The 21,929-nt window shown below is 43.8% G+C and overlaps 1 protein-coding gene across 1 annotated transcript in view; it reads left to right on the forward strand.

Moving 5' to 3' along the window:
- Positions 1–4,350: 4,350 nt before the first annotated feature.
- The window catches only part of MEIOC (meiosis specific with coiled-coil domain), a gene marked incomplete at both ends in the record, with an annotated part of 29,464 nt that continues 11,885 nt past the window's right edge, over positions 4,351–21,929 (forward strand). The window contains 3 exons of the mRNA XM_080714089.1: positions 4,351–4,618; positions 4,724–4,881; positions 20,612–20,769. Of these exons, the coding sequence (XP_080570215.1) occupies positions 4,351–4,618; positions 4,724–4,881; positions 20,612–20,769 (584 nt within the window). The remainder of the gene's footprint in view (positions 4,619–4,723; positions 4,882–20,611; positions 20,770–21,929) is intronic.

Raw genomic sequence — 21,929 nt, forward strand, 5'->3', positions numbered from 1 at the left:
AAATATCCTTTCAAACTGGATATGGTATCACATGCTTTTAATTCCAGTACTTGGGAGGCTGAGACAGGAGCACTGCAGGTTTGCAGCCAGGCTCAACCTCATGGGGCAGCAACTTAGTGAGACCCTATTTAAAAATAAAAAATAGAGCTGGGCATGGTGGCACACACTTGTGATCCCAGCATTTGGGAGGCTGAGACCAGAGGATCGCAGTTTGCTGACAGCCTCAGCTACTTAGTGAGGCCCTCTGCAACTCAGTGAGACCCTGTTTCAAAATAAAGAATAAAAAATAGGGCTGGAGTGTGGCTCGGAGGTAGAATGCCCCTGGGTTCCATCCCCAGTACCGCAATAAATAAAAAACAAAAATAAACCAGGTGTGGTGGAACACACTTGTAATTCCAGTAGTTGAGAGGCTGAGACAGAAGGACTGCAGGTTTGCAGTCAGGCTCAGCAACCTCATGAGGCGCTCTGCAACTTAGTGAGACCCCGTTTCAAAATAAAAAAATAATAAAATCAGCCTGGGGTATAGTTCAGAGGTAAAATGCCACTGGGCTCAAATCTAAGTACTAAAACAAAACAAAACCCTCCTTTTAAGAAATACAAATAAGCCAAGTGTGGTGGCACATACCTATGATCCCAGTACTTGGGAAGCTTAGAGAGGAAGATCGCAGGTTCAAAGCCAGCTTCAGCAATGTAGCAACACTGAACCTAGCCAGATCCTATTTCAAAACAAAAATAAAGGCTGAGAGTGTAGCTTGGAGGTAGAATGCCCCTGGATTCAATTCCCAGCACCCTCATATATATATAACTTAGAAACAGATTAAAACATACAGAGTACTTGGGAGGCTGAGATAGAAAGTTTGAAGGTTTGAGACCTGCCTCAGCAATTAAAAACTTAAATTCTCAGGAATTTAGCAAAATGCTGTTTCAAAATAAAAAGGAGTAGGGCACAGCTCAGAGGTATAATGCCCCTGAGTTCAATTCCCAGTATTATACACACACAAAGATACATCAATATTATCTTTGATAAAGACAAATCACCTCAAGCCCACCCCCAGCCTCCCATGCCAAGCAGAAATATGTAATCAGCAAAGGTAAATGCTTGAATCTTTAAGGGTCTCATCCTGATCTGAGTAGAAACCTGCAAGTTTCTCAGAGCACAGACTAAGAAACAGTGACCTGGAACCCCATCCCCCTGGAAGGGGAGAACCAGATCACAAGATTTCCACAAAGAAGCTGTAAAAATTATACTACAAGCCAGGCATGGTGGCACATGCATGTAATCCCAGTACTTGGGAGGCTTATACAAGAGGATAGCAGGTTCCAGGCCAGCCTCAACCACTTAGGCCCTCTATAATTTAGCAAGACCTTTTTTTAAAATTTAAAAAATAGGCCTGAGAGTATAGCTCAGAGATAGAATGCCCCTAGGTTCAACCCCCAGCACAACACACACACACACACACACACACTACAGAAGAACACTAATTTGAGTTATCCAAAAAGTAAAATTTCAAATAGCTTTAGTAAGAGCATTCTGTAAGGTTTCCAAGAAGCTATGAGAGATTGAGTAACCATATCTGGTAACCCAGTTATTTTCAAAAGGTATAATTAAGCCAGGTGTGGTGGTGCACACTTGTAATCCTAGTACTTGGGAGGCTGAGAAAGGAGGATCGCAAGTTTACTGCCAGCCTCAGCAACTTGTGATGCTCTCCATTACTTAGAGACTTTTTCAAAATAAAGAATAAAAAAAATCAGGCTGGGAGTAGAGCTCAGAGATAGAATGTCCCTGGGTTTTATCCCTGGTACCACCACAACAACAAAAAGTACAACTTGGGTCCTAAGTGAGAGAAACCTGAGAAAAATTGCATGGTTTGAATTACAGCAGGCCTGCAGCCCATTCAAATCAGTGGAATTTTCATTAGAATTTTTTTTAAAAGCCAAGCATGGTGGCACATGTTTGTAAGCTTCGGAGGCTGAGACAGGAGGATCTCAGAGTTACTCTGAGGATCTCAGACCTGCTTCAGCTACTTAGTGAGGCCCCTCACAACTTAGTGAAAGCCTGTTTCAAAATAAAAAATATAAGCCAGGAATGATGGTGCATAGTTGGAATCCTATACTTGGGAGGCTGAGACAGGAGGATCACAAGTTTGAGGACAACCTCAGCAAATAGTGAGAATCTCATCAACCTAGCGAGACCCTGTCTCAAAATAAAATTTAAAAAATAGGGCTGAGAAGCCGGGTGTTGGTGGCGCATGCTTGTAATCACAGCTGAGACAGGAGGATCTCAGAGGATCTCAAGCCTGCTTCAGCTACTTAGTGAGGCCCTCTGCAACTTAGTGAGACCCAGTTTCAAAATAAATAAAAATTAGGGCAGAGGATGAAGCTTGGAGGTCGAATGACCCTGGGTTCCTTTCCCAGACCCACAATAAATAAATAATAGGGCTGAGGGTATAACTTGGGGGTAGAATGCCTCTGGGCTAAATCCTAGTACCACACACAAAATAAATAAAATAGGGCTGAGGGGAGAGCTCAGAGTTAGAATGTTCCTGGGTTCCATCCATCCCCAGTACCACCCATACACACACACAAAAAGGTATCACCACCCTGAAAGTGCAAACTGTCTGCCTGCCTGCTTTCCTTCTTTCTGTGGTACTGGGGATTGAGCCCAGGGGCATTCTACTTTCAAGATATGCCCCCAACCCGATTTTATTTTTATTTTGAAACAGGGTCTCACTAGGTTGATGAGAGTTTCACTGTTTGCTGAGCCTGTCCTCAAATCTATGAGGCTGATGTCTCAGCTTCCCAAGTACTGGGATTACAAGTGTGTGCCACTATACCCGGCTCTTATTTTATTTTTGAGGTACTGGACATTGAACCCAGGGGTATATTACCTCTGAGCTACATCCCCAGCCCGATTCTATTTTGAAACTGGGTCTCACTAAATTGCGGAGAGCCTAAGTAGCTGAGGCTAGCTGCGAACCCAAATCCTCCTATCTCAGCCTCCCAAGATTACAAAGCGTTTGTAAGCCTCCGAACCTTACAAACATGTGCCACCATGCTTGGCACTTTACACAAGGTCTTACTAAATTTCAGAGTGCCTCGCTAAGTGTCTGAGGCTGGCTGCAAACCTACAATCCTCCTGTCTTAACCTCCCAAGTACTGGGATGACAGGCATACAGCACCACACCCAGCTACTTCCATTAATATTTCAACAACAAAAAAAAATTTCCCCCCAGCATTGTCTGGCATTAAAAACTTGCATTTCAGCCCGGCGTGGTGGCGCACGCTTGTAATCCCCGCGCTTGGGAGGCGGAGACAGAAGGATCGCGCAGTTTCGAAGCCAGCCTCGCTGGTTTAAGAGACCCTGTTTCCAAATAAAAATATAAAATAGGTCTGGGAATGTAGCCCGGAGGTAGAAGGGTTTCCAGGAACCCCAGTACCACCAAAAAACAAACAAACAAACAAACAAACAACCCAAAAAACAAAAAAACTTGCATTTCCAAGCCAGTTCACCCCCCCCCCCCATTCACGCTTGTTGCGTGCCGGGACGGGTTTCTGGGTAAGTAGAGGTCAGGGTGAACTTTGTTCAAGAGTCACATTAAGATCCCAATACCTTCGCGGCCCCTGGGCCGAGGCTCTCTCGGAGGAGGTCTCCCAACGCCCAACTCCGGAATGGGGTCCTCGCCCTCTGAAAACGGCTATTAGCTCTATTGGTCTCTGGGCGGCTCCAAAGGATTCTGGGAACTAGGGGAGGGGCCCAGGAGCAAAAGCACAAACGTTGGCGCGGGGGAGGGGGAGGGGGCAGCAGCCGGTAACTTTGGGGTTATCCGTCCGTTGCTGCTTGACTTCTCAAATCCTCCCAGCGCCTCCTCCGCCTCTCCAACGGAGAAGCGCCCCTACCAGCCAATCACCGGGCTGCTGTTCGCCAGTTCCGACCAATCCCGAACAAGCTTACTTTGAGCGGGAAAAGCTGGCGAGCTGCAGGAAAGCGAGGTCGGCTAACCGCCCCGTCGGAGCCTTGTCTCTGAGGGGGTAACAGGCGCTGGAGACGGCCGCCCATTGGCTGGGCAGCGGGCCAATGAGGGGTGCGAGGCGGGGGCCGGGCCTCACCCGCGGGGCGGGGCGGGGCGCGGCGCGGCCGGCCGGTGCCTGGTCGCGTGCGGGGCGCGAGCCCGGCGCTGGCGATGTAACGGCCTCTGCGCCCCCATCGCGCGCCCGCCCCTCCACAGACCGGCTCCAGGCAGCGCCCGGGGCGGCGGCGGCGGCGGGGTGCAGGCCGAGGGCGCCGGGCCTCGACGCCCCTCACCCTCGTCCCCCAGGAGCCGGACCTAGCCCGGGAGGGCAGGGGGCCCCATGGAGGTGAGAGGCCCTCACGCCCGGACTGAGGGAGGGACTCGAGGGCCCGGCTGGACGTCCACCGCGGTTCTTTCAGGAGGGCGGCCCGGTGGGCGCGGCGCGGCGACGTGGCTGAGGAGCCGGGGGCGGCGGGGCGCGGGGCCGCGGCGCCTCGGGCGGCTGAGGCGGGCCGGCGTGGTCCTGTCAGGGCGTCGACTGCGGACCCGGCCCGGCTCGCGGGGCGGAGGGAAGAACCCCGGGGCCGCGAGCGGGGCCCCGACCCCGGGTCCGCTAAGAGGATTCGGACTTGAGTGCTAGAGTCGAGGGCGGGGCAGTCCGCACTGTCTGGTGACTCTCTCTCCGTGTCTTTATTTTTTTGTAAAGTCTAAAGTTTTCTATTCTTGTTTTGTGCAGCCTAAAGTAGCGTTCCGTGGAGGTGCGAATCGCTGCTGGAACCTCAGCGTCGACCCCAGCAGTCGATTATCCGACGTATTCAACAGCGTGATGCTGACTGGCTCCACTTCCTTCTATGATTGCTACAAATCGCAGGTCCTTTAATAAATCCAAACCCTTCATTAGACGATTTATTCTAAATTGCATTCATGTACCCAGACGGGTTCATAGGTGTTTAAGTGGCCCCACAGTTAAGACCAGAAAGCCAGGCCGGGCGTGGTGGCGCACGCTTGTAAACCCCGGGCTTGGGAGGTGGAGACAGGAGGATTGCGCTGGCTTAAGAGACCCTGTTTCTAAAAAAAAAAAAAAAAGTATAAAATAGGTCTGCGAGTGTAGCCCCGAGTTAGAAGGGCTTCCAGGAACCCCAGTACCACCAGAAAAAAAAAAAAAAAAAAAAAAAAAAGACCAGAAAGCTAGTGAGATTTTATTTTAGTACTGGAATACTGGAGGATTTAACTTCAGGAGCATTCTACCTCCAAGCCACACACACAGCCTTATTTCTACTTTTGAAACAGTCTCGCTAGGTTGATGAGAGTCTCCTAGTTGCCAAGGCTGCCCTCAAACCTGTGATCTTGTCTCCGCCTACCAAGTACTGGGATTACAAGTGGTCCCCCACCACGCCCAGCACCAATGACATTTTAAGTAAAAGCTGACGACATTTTAAATACAAAATTTAGGCTGGACGTGGTGGTGCACGCTTGTAATCCCCGCGCTTGGGAGGCAGAGACAGGAGGATCGCGCAGGTTCGAAGCCAGCCGTGCTGGCTTAAGAGACCCTGTTTCCAAAAATAAAAAAGTATAAAATAGGTCTGGGAGTGTAGCCCGGAGGTAGAAGGGCTTCCAGAGACCCCAGTACCACCTAAATAAATAAATAAATACAAAATTTACAAAATGCATACCTGGCTTTGAAAATAACAGTAAGATTTTTCATTGACTCTTGTTTTTATCTTGTCCTCAGTATAACATGACATCAAAAATACAGGAAAATCCTGCTGGATATGGTGGCACATGCTTGTAATCCCCGTGCTTGGGAGGCTGAGACCGGGAATCACAGTTCACAGACAGCCTCAGCTACTTAGGCCCTTCACAACTCAGACCCTGTTTCAAAAATAAAAAAAATAAATAGGCTGGGGGTGTAGCTTGGAGGTACAATACCCCAGGGTTCCATCCCTAGTACCACCAAAAAAAAGAAAGAAAAAATTAGGCTTAGGGTAAGATAAGTCATTTTCATTTGAACTTGTTTAACCAGGACATCATTGTCAATACTGTTGTACTTTTATTTGCTTGTTTGTTTTTTGTACTGGGAATTGAACCCAGAAGTCTTCATCGTAGTCCTCCCCTTCCTCCTCCCTTCCTCCTCCTCCTCCCCTTCCTCCCCCTCCCCCTCCCCCTCCCCCTCCCCCTCCCCCCCCCCTCCTCCTCCTCCTCCTCCTCCTCCTCCTCCTCCTCCTCCTCCTCCTCCTCCTCCTCCTTCTTCTTCTTCTTCTTCTTCTTCTTCTTCTTCTTCTTCTTCTTCTTCTGTGTGTGGTACTAGGGATTGAGCCCAGGTGCATTCAGCATTCTACCTCTGACCTACCACCTCCAGCCCTATTTTTATTTTTTAAACAGGGTCTTCCTAAGTAATGAGAGTCTCACTACTTGCTGAGGCTGCTCTCAAGCCTTCAATCCTCCAAAGTACCATGATTACAGGTCCTGGCTGAGGTGCTGTTCTGAGCTACACCACCATCCGTTTTTATATTTTGAAATAGGGTCTCACTATGTTTCTAAGGACCTTCTCATGTTGCTGAGGGTAGCCTCAAACTTTCTATCCTCCTGTGTCAGCCTCCCAAGTATTGGGATTACAAGTGTGTGCCAGAGGCTGAGACAGGAGGATCTCACAGGTTCAAAGCCAGCCTCAGCTACTTAGGCTCTCAGCAACTTAGTGAGACCCTGTTTCCAAATAAAATATAAAATAGGTCTGGGAGTGTAGCCTAGAGGTCAAAGGCCCCTGGGTTCTACCCCCAGTACCACAATAATAATAATAATAATAAACCGGTATGTATGTAATCCCAGTACTTGGGAGGCTGAGACAAGAGGATCTTGTAGGTTCGAAGCCAGCCTCTACTTAGTGAGGCTCTCAGTAACTTAGACCCTGTTTTCAAATAAAATATAAAATAGGTCTGGGAGTGTAGAACAGAGGTAGAAAGCCCCTTGGTTCCATCCCCAATACTACACACACACACACACACACACACACACACACACACACAATAATAAACCATTTTACTTAAGCCGGGTGTGGTGGTGCGTGCTTGTAATCCCAGTACTTGAGAGGCTCAGACAAGAGGATTGCAGATTCAAAGCCAGCTTCTGCAACTTAGCGAGGCTCTCAATAACCTAATGAGACCCTTTTTCCAAATAAATAAAATCAGAGTGCTGGGCATAGTGGTGCACGCTTGTAATCCCATTACTTGAGAGGCTGAGACAGGAGGATGGCAGGTTACACAACCTCAGCTACTTAGGCCCTCCACAACTTAATGAGATCCTGTTTAAAAGTAAAGAATAAAAAATAAAGCTGAGACTATAACTTGGAGGTAGAATGCCTCTGGGTTCAATCCCCAGCGCCTTGAAAAAAATAAAAAAAAATTAGGCTGGGGATGTATCTTGAAGGTTAGAATGCCTCTGGGTTCAATCCCCAATACCAACTAACTAAATAATTTTACATAATCCACACTACAACCTTATGTTATGCCCACTGTACAGGTGGAGAGATTGAGATTTGGAAATTTGTACCCTAAATGACAAACCCCAAATGAAACCTAGATGTTTCATTCCCAAGCACGGAGATAACAAGCGTGCGCCACCACGCCCGGCTCAGAACCAGACTTTTTTTTTTTTTTTTTTTTTTTTTTGGCGGGTCTGGGGATGGAACCCAGGGGCATTCTACCTCTGAGCTACACCCTCTGCCCTATTTTTTTATTCTTTATTTTGAAACCGGGTCTCACTGAGTTGCAGAGGGCCTCACTAAGTAGCTGAGGCTGTCCGCAAACCGCGATCCTCCTGTCTCAGCCTCCCGAATGCTGGGATTACAAGTGTGCGCCACCACACCCGGCTAGAACCAGACTCTTAATGCTGTCTATTTATTTTTGTGGTACTAGGGATTGAACCCAGGGGTATTCTTCCTTCAAAATACATCCGTAGCCCTATTTTATTATTTTGTTTGAAACAGGGTCTCGCTAAGTTGCAAAGGTCCTCACCAGAGTTGCTGAAGCTGGCTGTGAACCTGCAATTCTCTTGTCTCGCCTCCCAAGTACTGGGATTACAAGAGTACACCACCAACACGGCTTTATGTACCCTATGATGTTTACATTTCCACTAAATTTTACTTGAATTTAAAATTTTTATTTTTATTATTTGTTTTTCAGTACTGGGAATGGAACCTAGGGGCATTCCACCTCCGAGCTACACCCCTAACCCTATTTTTTATTCTTTATTTTGAAACAAGGTCTTACTAAGTTGCAGAGGGCTTAAGTAACTGAGACTGACTGTGAACCTGTGATCCTCCTGTCTCAGCCTCCCAAGTACTGGGATTACAAGCGTGCACCACCACACTGGGCTTGGATTTATTTGTTTTGCACCATGGGTCAAACCCAGGGACATTCTACCTCTGAGCTACACCCCAGCCCTTTTAAGTTTTTTTACTTTGAATCAGGCTCTCACTAAATTGCTTAGGCTGGCCTGGAACCTGCGCTCCTTCTGTCTCAGTCTCCAAAGTACTGGGAAAATGGACTTTCATCACCATGCCCAGCTTTTCTAGATTTAATTTCATTTAGCTGTTTTAAGAATAACAGTGATATAAGAGGTAACATTTAAGCCAAGCATGGTGGCACTTGAAGGTGTATACATATGTATATGTATATACATATATCTTTTTTTGTGGTACTAGGGATTGAGCCCAGGAGCATTCTACCTCTGAGCTACACCCCTAACTTGACTTTATTTTGAAACAGGGTCTCAGTTGTAGAGGGCCTCACTAAGTAGCTGAGGCTGGTTGTGAAACTATATTCTCCTGTCTCAGCCTCTAACGTACAGTAATTACAAGCATGCACCACCAGACCCGGCTCTTAATTTTTTATTTTTATTTTGAAACAGGGTCTTGCTAGGTTGATGAGTCAATACTTGCTGAGGCTGTCCTCCAACCTGCAATCCTCCTGTTTCAGCCTTCCAAGACTAGAACTACAAGCATGTGCCATCACGCCCTTTTCATAAATATTTTAACTGAAAAGAATCCAGATATTTGAAGTATAATTATGTATAAATCCACCAAATTATTTGTTTTTTCCAAGAATACAAAAGTTAAACCAATCCTTTAAAAAGGATTTTCTTTTTATTTCTTTATTTTTTATTTTTTGAGGTATTAGACATGGAACCAAGGGGCATTCTGCCTCTGAGCTACACCCCCAGCCCTATTTTTTTTATTATTATTATTATTTTGGTGGTACTGGGGTTCCTGGAAGCCCTTCTACCTCTGGGCTACACTCCCAGACCTATTTTTATATTTTTATTTGGAAACAGGGTCTCTTAAGCAAGCATGGCTGGCTTCGAACCAGTGCGATCTCCTGTCTCTGCCTCCCAAGTGTGGGGATTACAAGCATGCACCACCACGCCTGGCATTTTTTAAATTTTTTATTTTACTATTTTGGTAGTACTAGGGATGGAACCCAGGGCCTTTTCTACCTCTGGGCTATATTTGCAGACTTTTTTTTTTTTTTTTTTTTGGTGGTACTGGGGTTCTTGGAAACACTTCTACCTCCAGGCTACACTCCCAGACCTATTTTTATATTTTTATTGGGAAACAGGGTCTCAAGCCAGCAAGGCTGGCTTCGAACCTCCCCAATCCTCCTGTCTCCTCCTCACAAGTGCTGGAATTACAAGCTGTGCAGCCACCACGCCCAGCTCCTGGCCCTATTTTTTATTCTTTATTTTGAAACAAGGTCTCACTAAGTAGCTGAGGCTGGCCATGAACCTGCAATCTTTCTGTCTCAGCCTCCCAAATACTGGGATAACAAGCCTGTGCCACCACACCAAGTAGGATTTGCTTTTTCTAATAGAATTTATTTTTATGCCTCAATTCTTCTCTGCCTTTATTTTTTTATTTTTTATTTTTTTATGTTTTTGGTACTTGGGGTGGAACCCAGGGCCTTTTCTACCTCCAGGCTATACTCCCAGACCATTTTTCTTTCTTTCTTTTTTTTTTTTTGCGGGTCTGGGGATGAAAACCAGAGACATTCAACCTCCGAGCTACACCCCCTGCCTTTTTTTTTTTTTTTTTTTTTGAAACTGGGTCTCACTGAGTTGCAGAGAGCCTCACTAAGTAGCTGAGGCTGTCCTCGAACCGTGTTCCTCTGGTCTCAGCCTTCTGAATGCTGGTATTACAAGCATGAGCCACCACGCCCAGCTCTCCCAGACTTATTTTATACTTTATTTGGAAAACAAGGTCTCATTAAGTTGCTGGGAGCCTCACTAAGTAGCTGAGGGTAGCTTTAAACCTGTGCAATCCTTCTGTCTCAGCTTCCCAAGTGCTGGGATTACAAGCATGTACCACCATGCCTGGCTTTTTTTTTTTTTTTTAAGACACTGAACTCAGTGCCTTGTGCATGGTAAGAACTTATTATTTTGCGCCAGGCATGGTGATGCACACTTATATTCGCAGTAGTTGGAAGTCTGAGACAGGAGGATCACAGGTTCGAGGACAGCCCCAGCAAATAGTGAGGCTTTCTTCAAACTAATGAGAATGTTTCAAAATAAAAGTAAAATAGAGCTGGTAGTGTAGCTCAGAGGTAAAATGCCCCTGAGTTCCATCTCCTGTGCCACAAAACAAAACACATTTAGCACTGAGCTACATCCCTAGCCACAGAGTTTACTTTGCAATGTAAATGTACTTAAAAGTATCCTCCCAAATATATTTTTATTCCCAACACTTTATCTTGTTGTCTAAAAATATTTCTTTTGGCTGGGCATGGTGGCGCACACTTGTAATGCCCGCGCTTGGGAGGCAGAGACAGGAGGATCGCACAGGTTCGAAGCCACCCTCGCTGGCTTAAGAGACCTTGTTTTCAAATAAAAATATAAAAAGTTAGGTCTGGGAGTGTAGCCCGGAAGTAGAAGGGCTTCCAGGAACCTCAGTACCACCAAAAAAGAAAGTTAAAATTTTTTTTTTGTTTAAGCAGCTATTTAATCTTTTTATTTTATCTTTTGTAGTACTGGGGATTGAACCCAGAGGCATTCTACTTTGAGCTACAGCCCCAGCCCTATTTTTTATTCTTTATTTTGAAACAAGGTCTCTCTAAGTTGTGGAGGGCCTCACTAAGCTGAAAGCCTGCAATCCTCCTGTCTCAGCCTCCCAAGAACTGAGATTACAAGCATGTATGCACCACCACACCCAGCTCATTTAAAAATTTTTTAAATTACATATAATTTTTGCACTACTGGGCATTGAACCCAGAGATGCTCTGTATCTGAGATACATTTCCAGCCCTTTTTATTTTTTATATTTGTTGACACAGGGTCTTGCTAATTTGCCAAGGCTTCCCCAAATTTGCCATCCTTCTGCCTCAGACTTCCAAGTAGCGATGATTTTAACTATTTATTAATTATGTGTTGGGGGGTTACTGGGAATTTAACCAAGAGACATTTTATCTCTGAGCTATACACCAGCCCTAGAAACAGGGTCTCTAAGCTGATGAGAATCTCACTGACTGTCATCAGTTATAATCTAATTGCTGAGGCTGGCCTTGAACCTGTGATCCTCCTGTCTCAGCCTGCCAAGTACTAGAATTACTGCTTGTGCCATGATACCTAGCTGGGTTTTAACTTGTAAATTTAAAAAAAATTATATAAGGAAAAACAACTCAGGGCCTTGCAAATGTTAGGCAAGCCCTCTACCATTGAGTTATTTCCCTATCTCGTAAGCAACTTTTAAATTTATTTACTTATTTTTATTTTTATTTACTTTATTTATATTTTATATTTATTTATATATTATATATTATATAATATATATAATATATTATATATATTATATTATATTTATTTATTTTTATTTTTATTTACTTATTTATTTACTTATTTTTATTTATTTACTTATTTATTTACTTATTTACTTTTTTATTTATTTACTTATTTACTTATTTTTTATTTATTTACATCATTACTGGTGATGGAGCCCAGGGGCATTCTACCTCTGAGCTGAGGTTGTCCTCGAACCCATGATCCTCCTGTCTCAGCCTCCCAAGTACTGGGATTACAAGTGTGCACCACCACGCCCAGCTTACGCTATTTCAAAAAGATAAACAAGTTTTTTGTCACTTTGGATTATTCACCACTGAAAACAAGTCAAAGTAAGTCTACGATTAAAAAAATTGAGGTAGCCGGGCGTGGTGGCGCACGCTTGTAATCCCCGGGCTTGGGAGGCGGAGACAGGAGGATCGCGCAGGTTCGAAGCCAGCCGCGTGCGCTGGCTTAGGAGACCCTGTTTCCAAAAATGAAAATGTAAAAATAGGTCTGGGAGTGTAGCCCGGAGGTAGAAGGGCTTCCAGGAACCCCAGTACCACCAAAAAAAAAAAAAATTGAGGTAAAGGAATAAAATTATAAAAGGTTCTAAAGAAAAAAGCCTTTATAGGGTTAGGCATGTAACTCAGTGGATACTTGCCTAGTATGTGTGATACCCAGGTTTGATCCCCAGCAGTGGGAAAAAAAAGTCTCTGGGTATGGTGGCACACGCTTGTAATCCCAAGCACTTGGGAAGTTGCTAAATACATAAATAAATAATAAAGTAAAATAAACAAGCCAAACTTGGTGGCTCATACTTGTAATCCCAACATTTGGGAGGCTGAGACAAGGAGGGTGGAAGTTCGCAGACAGCCTCAGCTACTTAGTGAGGCCCTTTGCAACTCAGAGCCTGTTTCAAAATAAAGAATAAAAAAGCAAGGCTGGGGGTTTGGCTTGGAGGTAGAATGCCCCTGGGTTCCATCCCCAGTACCGTAAAAAAATAAATAAAAATAAAACAGCCGGGCATGGTGGCGCATGCTTGCAATCCCCCCACTTGGGAGATGGAGACAGGAGGATTGCGCAGATTCGAAGCCAGCCTCTCTGGCTTAAGAGACCCTGTTTCCAAATAAAAATATAAAAATAGGTCTTGGAGTGTAGCCCGAAGGTAGAAGGGTTTCCAAGAACCCCAGTACCACCAATAAATAAAATAAAACAGCAGGGTGTGGTGGCACATGCTTGTAATTCTAGTACTTGGAAGGCTGAGACAGAAGGATCATAGGTTTCCATTCAGCCTCTGCAACTTCACAAGGCCATCTACAATTTAGTGATTTCCTGTTTAAAAATAAAAACTATGAGCCGGGCGTGGTGGCACACTCTAGTAATCCCCGCTCTTGGGAGGCAGAGACAGGAGGATTGTGCAGGTTCGAAGCCAGCTGTGCGCTGGCTTAAGAGACCCTGTTTCCAAATAAAAACATAAAATAGGTCTGGGAGTGTATCCCGGAGGTAGAAGGGCTTCCAGGAACCCCAGTACCACCAAAAATAAATAATTAATAATAAATAAATAAAACATGGCTGGGAAGCCGGGCATGGTGGTACACGCTTGTAATCCCCGTGCTTGGGAGGCTGAGACAGGAGGATCTTGCAGGTTCAAAGCCACCCTCAGCTGGTTTAAGAGACCCTGTTTCCAAATAAAATATAAAATAGGTCTGGAGCCGGGCATGGTGGCACACGCTTGTAATCCCTGTGCTTGGGAGGCTGAGACAGGAGGATCGCACGGGTTTGAAGCCAGCCTCAGCTACTTAGTGAGGCTCTCAGCAATTTAGTGAGACCCTGTTTCCAAATAAAATATTAAAAAAAAGGTCTGAGAGTATAGCCCGGAGGTAGAAAGACTCTGGGTTCCACCCCCAGTACCACCAAATAAATAAATAAATAAAATAGGTCTGGGAGTGTAGCCGGAAGTAGAAGGGTTTCCAGGAACCACAGTACCACCCCCCCAAAAAAATACATATATATATATATAGTATGTATGTATGTATGTATGTATGTATGTATGTATGTATATGGCTGGGGGTATAGCTACAGTCAGAATGCCCCTGCATTCAGTCTCCAGTACCAAACAAAACAAAACATAAAACAAGTGGGTGTGGTCGTGCAAGCAAGCAATACCAGTAATTAGGAGGCTAAGCCAGGAGGATAATAGGTTCAAAAACAGCCTCCTCAGCAACTTAGTGAAACTCTCAGCAGCCTAGCATGGTCCTGTTTCAAAACAAAAATTATATAGGACTGGGGTGTAGCCCAGAGGTAGAATGATGGTTCAATCCCCAGTACCACACACACACACACACACAATCTAGGCATGGTGGTACATACCTGTAGTTCTAATATTGGGAGGCTAAGACAGGAGTATTGCAAGTTTGAGGCCAGTCTCAGCAACTTACTAAGACCCTGTTTCAAAATAAAAAGGGCTATGGGTGTGGCTTGGAAGTAGAATGTCCTTGGGCCCAATCCTCAGTGCCACAAATACATGAATGAATAAATATTTAAAAAATAAAACACATTTTTAGTATCTGAAAACTTAGAGGTATAGTGTGTGAAAGTCCATGGATTCAGTCCTCAGTACTAAAAAAAGCATATTTATGCTGGGCATGGTGGCATACACTTGTAATCCCAGTACTTGGGAAGCTGAGACAGAAGGATTGTGCAGGTTCAAAGCCAACCTCAGCTACTTAGTGAAGCTCTCAGTAACTTAGTGAGACCTGTTTCAAAATAAAATATAAAATAGGTCTGGGAGTGTAGTCCAGAGGTAGAAGGCCCCTGGGTTCCATCCCCAGTACCACATACACACACAAAAATACCAGCACATTTAACCAGGTATGGTGGCAAATGCTTCTAGGTTCAATCCCCAGTACCACACAAAAACAAAACACATTTTTAGCCAGAATTATATTTCTTCTGTATAAGAAAATAAGACTTACATTGTGTTTATGTCAGGATATTTATAGTTATTACATGTCAGTGTGTGTGTGTCTTCATATTGGAGAGTGAACCCAGAGGTATCTACCTCCAAGCTACACCGCAGTCCTATTTTTTATTCTTTATTTTGAAACAGGGTCTCACTGAGTTGCAAAGGGCCTCACTAAATAGCTGAGGCTGTCCGCGAATTGCGATCCTCCTGTCTCAGCCTCTCAAATGCTGGGATTACAAGAGTGCGCCACCACATTTGGCTTTTTCTTTTTCTTCTTTTTTTTTTCTTTTCAGGTCTGAGGATGGAACCCAGGGGCATTTGACCTCCGAGCTACACTCCCTGCTCTATTTTTGATTCTTCAGTTTTAAAATTTTTATTTATTTTTGTGGTACTGGGGATGGAACCCAGAGGCTTTATACCTTTGGGCTACACTCCCAGACCTATTTTCTTTTTCTTTTTTTTTTTATTTTTGGTGTTATTGGGGTTCCTGGAAACCCTTCTACCTCCGGGCTACACTCCCAGACCTATTTTTTATATTTTTATTTGGAAACAGGGTCTCCTAAGCCAGCATGGCTGGCTTCGAACCTGCACTATCCTCCTGTCTCCGCCTCCCAAGTGCAGGGATTACAAGTGTGTGCCACCATGCCCAGCCTCCCCAGACCTATTTTCTATTTTATTTTTAATCAGGGTCTCACTAAGTTGCAGAGGCCCTCACTAAGTAGCTGAGGCCTCCCAAGTACTGGGATTACAAGCGTGCGCCACTACGCCCAGCTGTTTTTACTTTTGAAGAGGGTTTCACTAGGGTTGATTGCCAAGGCTGTCCTCCAACCTGTGATCCACCTGTCTCAGCCTTCCAAGTGCTGGGATTATAAGTGTACACCACCATACCTGGCTTAGATTTAGAATGTGTGTGTGTGTGTGTGTGTGTGTGTGTGTGTGTGTGTGTGTGTGTGTTACTGGGGATGAAATCCAGAGCTTTCTATCTCGAGCCTACACCCCCAGACCTACTTTATTTTTATTCGGGAACAGGGTCTCACTAAGTTTCTGAGAGTCTCACTAAATTGCTAGGGCTGGCTTTGAACTTGTGATCCTTCTGTTACAGCCTCCCAAGTACTGGGATACAAGTGTGCATCACCATACCCGGCTAAATTCACAATTTTTAACTCTTCAAATAAGGAACTATTAAAACTTGGGATGTAAGATATAGTAGAGCACACTTGTAATACCAATATTTGTGAGGCTGAAACAGGAGGATTGTGGCCAGCCTCAGCTACTTAGTGAGGTCCTCTGTGATTTAGTGATGCCCTGTTTCAAAATAAATAATAGGGCTGGGGTGTGGCTCAAAGGTAAAATGCCCCTGGGCTCCACCACAACAAAAAACAACACAAAACCCCAAAACCTTGATATGTGCATAAGATGTACAGGTAGCAGTGGCACATGCCTGTAATCCCAGTACTTAGGAGACGGAGTAAGAAGGACTAGCCTCTGCAACTTAGTAAGACTCTTATTAACTTAGTAAGATCATTTCAAAATAAATAAAAAATAGGGCAATCCTTCTGTCTCAGCCTCCCAAATGCTGGGATTACAAGCGTGTGCCACCCAGCCCAACTCTTTTGTGTGTGTGTGTGTGTGTGTGTGTGTGTGTGTGTGTGTGTGGTACTGGGGATGGAACCCAAAGGCTTTCGGCCTCCGGGCTATACTCCCAGACCAATTTTTAAAATATTTTATTTGGAAACAGGGTCGCACTAAGTTGCTGAGAGCCTCACTAAATAGCTGAGGCTGGCTTCAAACCTGTGTGATCCTCCTGTCTCAGCCTCCCAAGCGCTGTAATTACAAGCATGAGCCACCACGCCTGGCTCATTTTTTTATTTTGAAGCAGGATCTTACTATATTACTAAGTCTCACTAAGTTGCTAAGACTGGTCTTGAACCTGTGATCCTCCTGTCTCAGCCTTCCAAGTACTGGGATTACAGTTTTACACCACCACATCTGGCTTCTTTCCTTGTGGATTTTTTTTTTTTTTTTTTGTACTGGGAATGGACCCAGGGACATCCTACGTCTGAGCTGAGACAGGAGGGTCACAGATTTAAGGACAGCCTCAGCAACTTGTGAAGCCCTCCACAACTTAGTGAGACCCTGTTTCAAAATAAAGAATAAAAAATACGTGTGGAGTGTAGGGCTTTTTTTTTTTTTTTTCTTTTTTTTTGGTGGTGGTGGTACTGGGGGTGGAACCCAGAGGCTTTCTACCTCTGGGCTATATTCTCAGACCTTTTTTGTATTTTATTTGGAAACAGGGTCTCATTAAGTTGCTGAAAACCTCACTAAGTAGCTGAGGCTGGCTTTGAACTCGTGCGATCCTCCTGTCTCAGCCTCCCAAGCGTGGGGATTACAAGTGTGCGCCACCACACCCAGCTAGGTGTGGGGTGTAGTTCGGAGGTAAAATGCCCTGGAGTTCAATCCCTAGTACCGAAAAAAAAAGGAAAATCTTAAAATTCAAACTTTTTGGCTTCTTTACTCAATTCACCAGAAAAAGAAAAGAATAAGTTTGTATTTGTCTTCTAATTATAAAATTATCTTTGAAAATTTTGAAGAGATAACATTTTTATTATTATTATTATTATTATTATTATTATTATTATTATTAGGGGTACTGGGGTTCCTGGAAGCCCTTCTACCTCCGGACTACACTCCAGGACCAATTTTTTTTATTTTTGGAAACGGTCTCTTAAGCCAGCGCAGCTGACTTCGAACCTGCGCCTCCCAAGCGCGGGGATTACAAGCTTGCGCCACCACACCCGGCTATTATTATTTTTAAATTTTTTTTTTTTTGGTGGTACTGGGAATGGAACCCAGGGGCCTTCTACTTTTGGGCTATAATCCCAGACCTATTTTATATTTTATTTGGAAACGGTCTCTTAAACCAGCTGAGGATGGCTTCAGACCTGCATGATCCTCCTGTTTTAGCCTTCCAAGCATTGGGGACTACAAGTGTGGATTACAAGTGTGTGCCACCACCCGCCCTGATAATAACATTTTAGATATTGTTTCATTTTTGCAACATATCTTGAAAATAGCTGAAAAGTAAAGATAGTAGTAGTAGTAGTAGTATTTTGGTGGTACTTGGGATGGAACCCAGGGGCCTTCTACCTCTGGGCTACACTTTCAGACCTATTTTATATTTTATTTGGAAATAGGGTCTCTTTAGCCAGCTGAGGTGGCTTCGAACCTGCGCAATCCTCCTGTCTCAGCCTCCCAAGCGTGGGGATTACAAGTGTGCGCCACCACGTCCAGCTAAAAATCTTATTTTTAAAAAGGCCTTTTGCTAGAGGATGCGATTTGATTTAAGTTTGTCATATATTGCTTGAGTAATCTGTAGCCTCATATTCCTTGTGTTTTTTGTTTTCCTGTACTGGGCATTAAACCCAAGGGACCTCAGTTATGCTAACAAAATGCTCTACCTATGAGCTATATCCCCAGTTCAGATTCCTTGTTTGGTTTTATTTACATCATCATCATCATCATCATCATCATTATTATTATTATTATTATTATTATTATTTTGGTAGTACTGGGTTCCTAGAAACCCATCTACCTCTGGGCTACACTCCCAGACCTATTTTATATTTTTATTTGGAAACAGAGTCTCTTAAACCAGTGAGGCTGGCTTTGAACCTGTGCGATCCTTCTGTCTCCACCTCCCAACCACGAGGATTACAAGCATGCACCACCACACCTGGCCTTATTTTGTTTTATACAGGGGATTGAACCCAAGGGCCTTCTACCTCCAAGCTACACCCTCAGTTCTTTTTATTTTTCATTTTGAAACAAGATCTTGCTAGATTGCTGAGGGTCTCACTAAATTGCTGACACTGGTCTTAAATCTGTAATCCTCTTGTCTAAGCCTCCTGAGTACTGGGATTACAGGTGTATACCATCGTATGGAGCTCAGATTTCTTGCTTTTAAGAGATAATACCAGGCCAGGCATGGTGGCACATGCTTGTAATCCCAGAATTCGGGAGGTGGAGATCATTGGATCACGGTTTGTGACAGCCTCAGCTACTTATGCCCTTGGCAACTTAGACCCTGTTTCAAACATTAAAAAAGGACTAAAAAATAGGGCTGGGGGTGTAGCTTGGAGGTACAATGCCCCTGGATTTAATCCCCAGTACGTTAAAAAAAAAAAAAAGATAATACCAATGTCACAAGATTGACTAAATATAATGTCTGTAGAATTTTTTTTTGAAAATTGAAAAATTCTATATAATTGTACATTCATTTTTCACATGTATTAGAAACACTGAGTCAATTTTGTATATGACTTATTTAAAATAACACTGCAGCCAGGTGTGGTGGTTTGTAATCCCAGTACTTGGAAGGCTGAGACAGGAGGATCATAGGTTTGGGACCAGCCTTATTTAGCAACATAGTGAGACTGTTTCTTTTTTTTTTTTTTTTAAATGCAAGCGAGGTTTATTGTGCTGCAGCTCTGTCCCGGCTAGCCAGGGGTCAAGACCCAGACACTATGGTCGAGTTTCAACAGAGACTGTTTCAAAAATAAAATAAGATGGAGCTGGGGGGGGGTATGGTTCAGAGGTAGAATGCCCCTGGGTTCCATCCCCAGTAGCACACACAAAAAGTAACAGTTGATTTTTTCACACTTTTACCAGCACACAAAACAAAAAATAAAGTACTGAGGTTATAGCTAGAAGGTAGAGTGTCCCTAGGTTCAATCTCCAGTGCTGCAATAAGTAAAAAAATAAACTGCTAATCTCCACATAATGCTTATCTGCATATCTGACTAGACTTTGTTTTTGTAAATAAAATTTAATTGCAACACAGACATACCCACTTTTTTTCTATATTTTCTGTGATTGCTTTGGTATTGGAGTAACATAGTTGACCAATTTCCACAGGAGCCTTGATGACCAGTAAAGCTAGAATATCTTCACTGGAAATTTTGACAATAGCTGGTATAACATAAGCTTAAGTAGCTAAGTCTAGATTTGTATAAATTCTCCCAACTCTTATACCTATATTATTCATCTGGTTTCTTATTGTTTTGCTAATATTCTATAATATGCAAAGTTGGGCTTTTTTCTCTTTCTTTTCTTTTCTTTCTTTTTTTTTTTTTTAAGTACTGAGGATTGAATCCAGGGCCACACGCATGCTAGGCAGCATACACTCTACAACTAAACTATATAAACAGCCCTTTGAAATAATAATTTAAAGTAAAATTTTTTTTACTTTTTTCTTTTTGGTGGTACTGGGGTTCCTGGAAGCCCTTCTACCTCCGGGCTACACTCCCAGACCTATTTTTATATTTTTAGTTGGAAACAGGGTCTCTTAAGCCAGCGAGGCTAGCTATGAACCTGCATGATCCTCCTGTCTCCGCCTCCCAAGTGTGGGGATCACAAGCGTGTGCCACCACATCCAGCTTTTTTTTTTTACTTTTTGACACAGAATTTTGCTAAATTCCCAGGTTGGTTTCAAAATTGCAATCCTCCTGTCTTAGCCTCTTAAGTAGCTAGGATTTTAGGTGTGTGCCACCATATTTAGCTATAAGTGAAGTTTTCTCTTTTTTTCAGGTCTGGAGATAGAAACCGGGGCATTCGACCTCTGAGCTACACCCCTTGCTCTATTTTTTATTCTTTAATTTGAAACAGGGTCTAACTAAGTTGTGGAGGGCTTTACTAAGTAGCTGAGGCTGTCTGTGAACTACAATCCTCCGGTCTTAGCCTCCCCAATGCTGGAATTACAAGCGTGCGCTACCATGCCCAGCTCTATAAATGAAGTTTGATGTGTCTAATATACAAACTTTTTTTAAATTTTTAGAATGAAGACAATGTAGACCTAAGGCAGACCTACACTCCACTCTCTTCATCAGCAGAATATGCAAGTTCTATAGATTCCTCACTTTTCTATGCACCATGGTCTACATATGGAGATGATATTAAACAACCTTCTAATTCTCAGATCAGTGTAAAAAACAGGTAAATTAATAACAGATTTCTCAAGCTAAGTGAGGTTGTTTTTGTGTGTATGTGTGCTTGTAATCCCCGCGCTTGGGAGGCTGAGACAGGAGGATCACACAGGTTCAAAGCCAGCCTCAGCTACTCTAGTGAGGCTCTCAGCAACTTAGTGAGACCCTGTTTCCAAATAAAAAATATAAAATAGGTCTAGGAGCGTAGCCCAGAGGTAGAAGGCCCCTGGGTTCCATCCCCAGTACCACCAAAAAAAAAAAAAAAAAAAGTTAAATAAATAAAAAGGGCTAAACAGAGCATGGTAGCACATTTCTACAATCCCAAGTACCTGGGAGGCTGAGACAGGATGATTAGTTTGTGACTAGTCTTGGCAATTTAACAAGGCTCTCCACAATTCTGTTTCAAAGTAAAAAGACTATTTGTGTGTGCCTGTGTGCTTAGGAGCATTCTACCTCTAAGATACACTTCCAGCCCTATTTTTCATTCTTTATTTTGAAACAGGGTTTCACTAAGTTGTAGAGGGCTACACTAAGTAGTTGAGGCTGGCCATGAACCTGCAATCCTCCTGTTTCAGCCTCCTAAATACTGGGATTACAAACAATGTGCCACCATGCCCAACAAAGTTAAAAAAAAATTAAAAATAGGTCTGGGGAAATAGCTCAGAGGTAGAATACCCCTGGGTTCAATCCCTAGTAAATAAAGAAATAAATAGAAAAAGGACTAGAGTGTAGCTCAGAACACCTGTTGGTTCAATGCCCAGTACCAGAAAAAAAGGGAGGGAGGGAGGGAGAGCTGGAGGGAAGGAGGAAAGAAGGAAGGGTGTGTATTTTTTTTTTTTTTTTTTTGCGGGTCTGGTGATGGAACCCCCAGGGACATTCGACCTCTGAGCTGCACCCCATGCCCTATTTTTTATTCTTTTATTTTTGAAACAGGGTCTCACTAAGTTGTGGAGGGCCTCACTAAATAGCTGAGGCTGTCCGTGAACCGCTATCCTCAGGTCTCAGCCTCCTGAATGCTGGGATTACAAGCATGTGCCACCACACCCAGCTCAAGGATGTGTGTTTTAACAAAAATAGAGCAGCATGTTCATATGATTTTCAAATCACAAATGAAGAATCTGAACAGCTGTTGATGAAATAAGACTAGACACACATTCAGGAGCAACTATG

Source organism: Muscardinus avellanarius (assembly GCF_963383645.1).
Source record: "Muscardinus avellanarius genome assembly, chromosome: 16".
NCBI lineage: Eukaryota > Metazoa > Chordata > Mammalia > Rodentia > Gliridae > Muscardinus > Muscardinus avellanarius.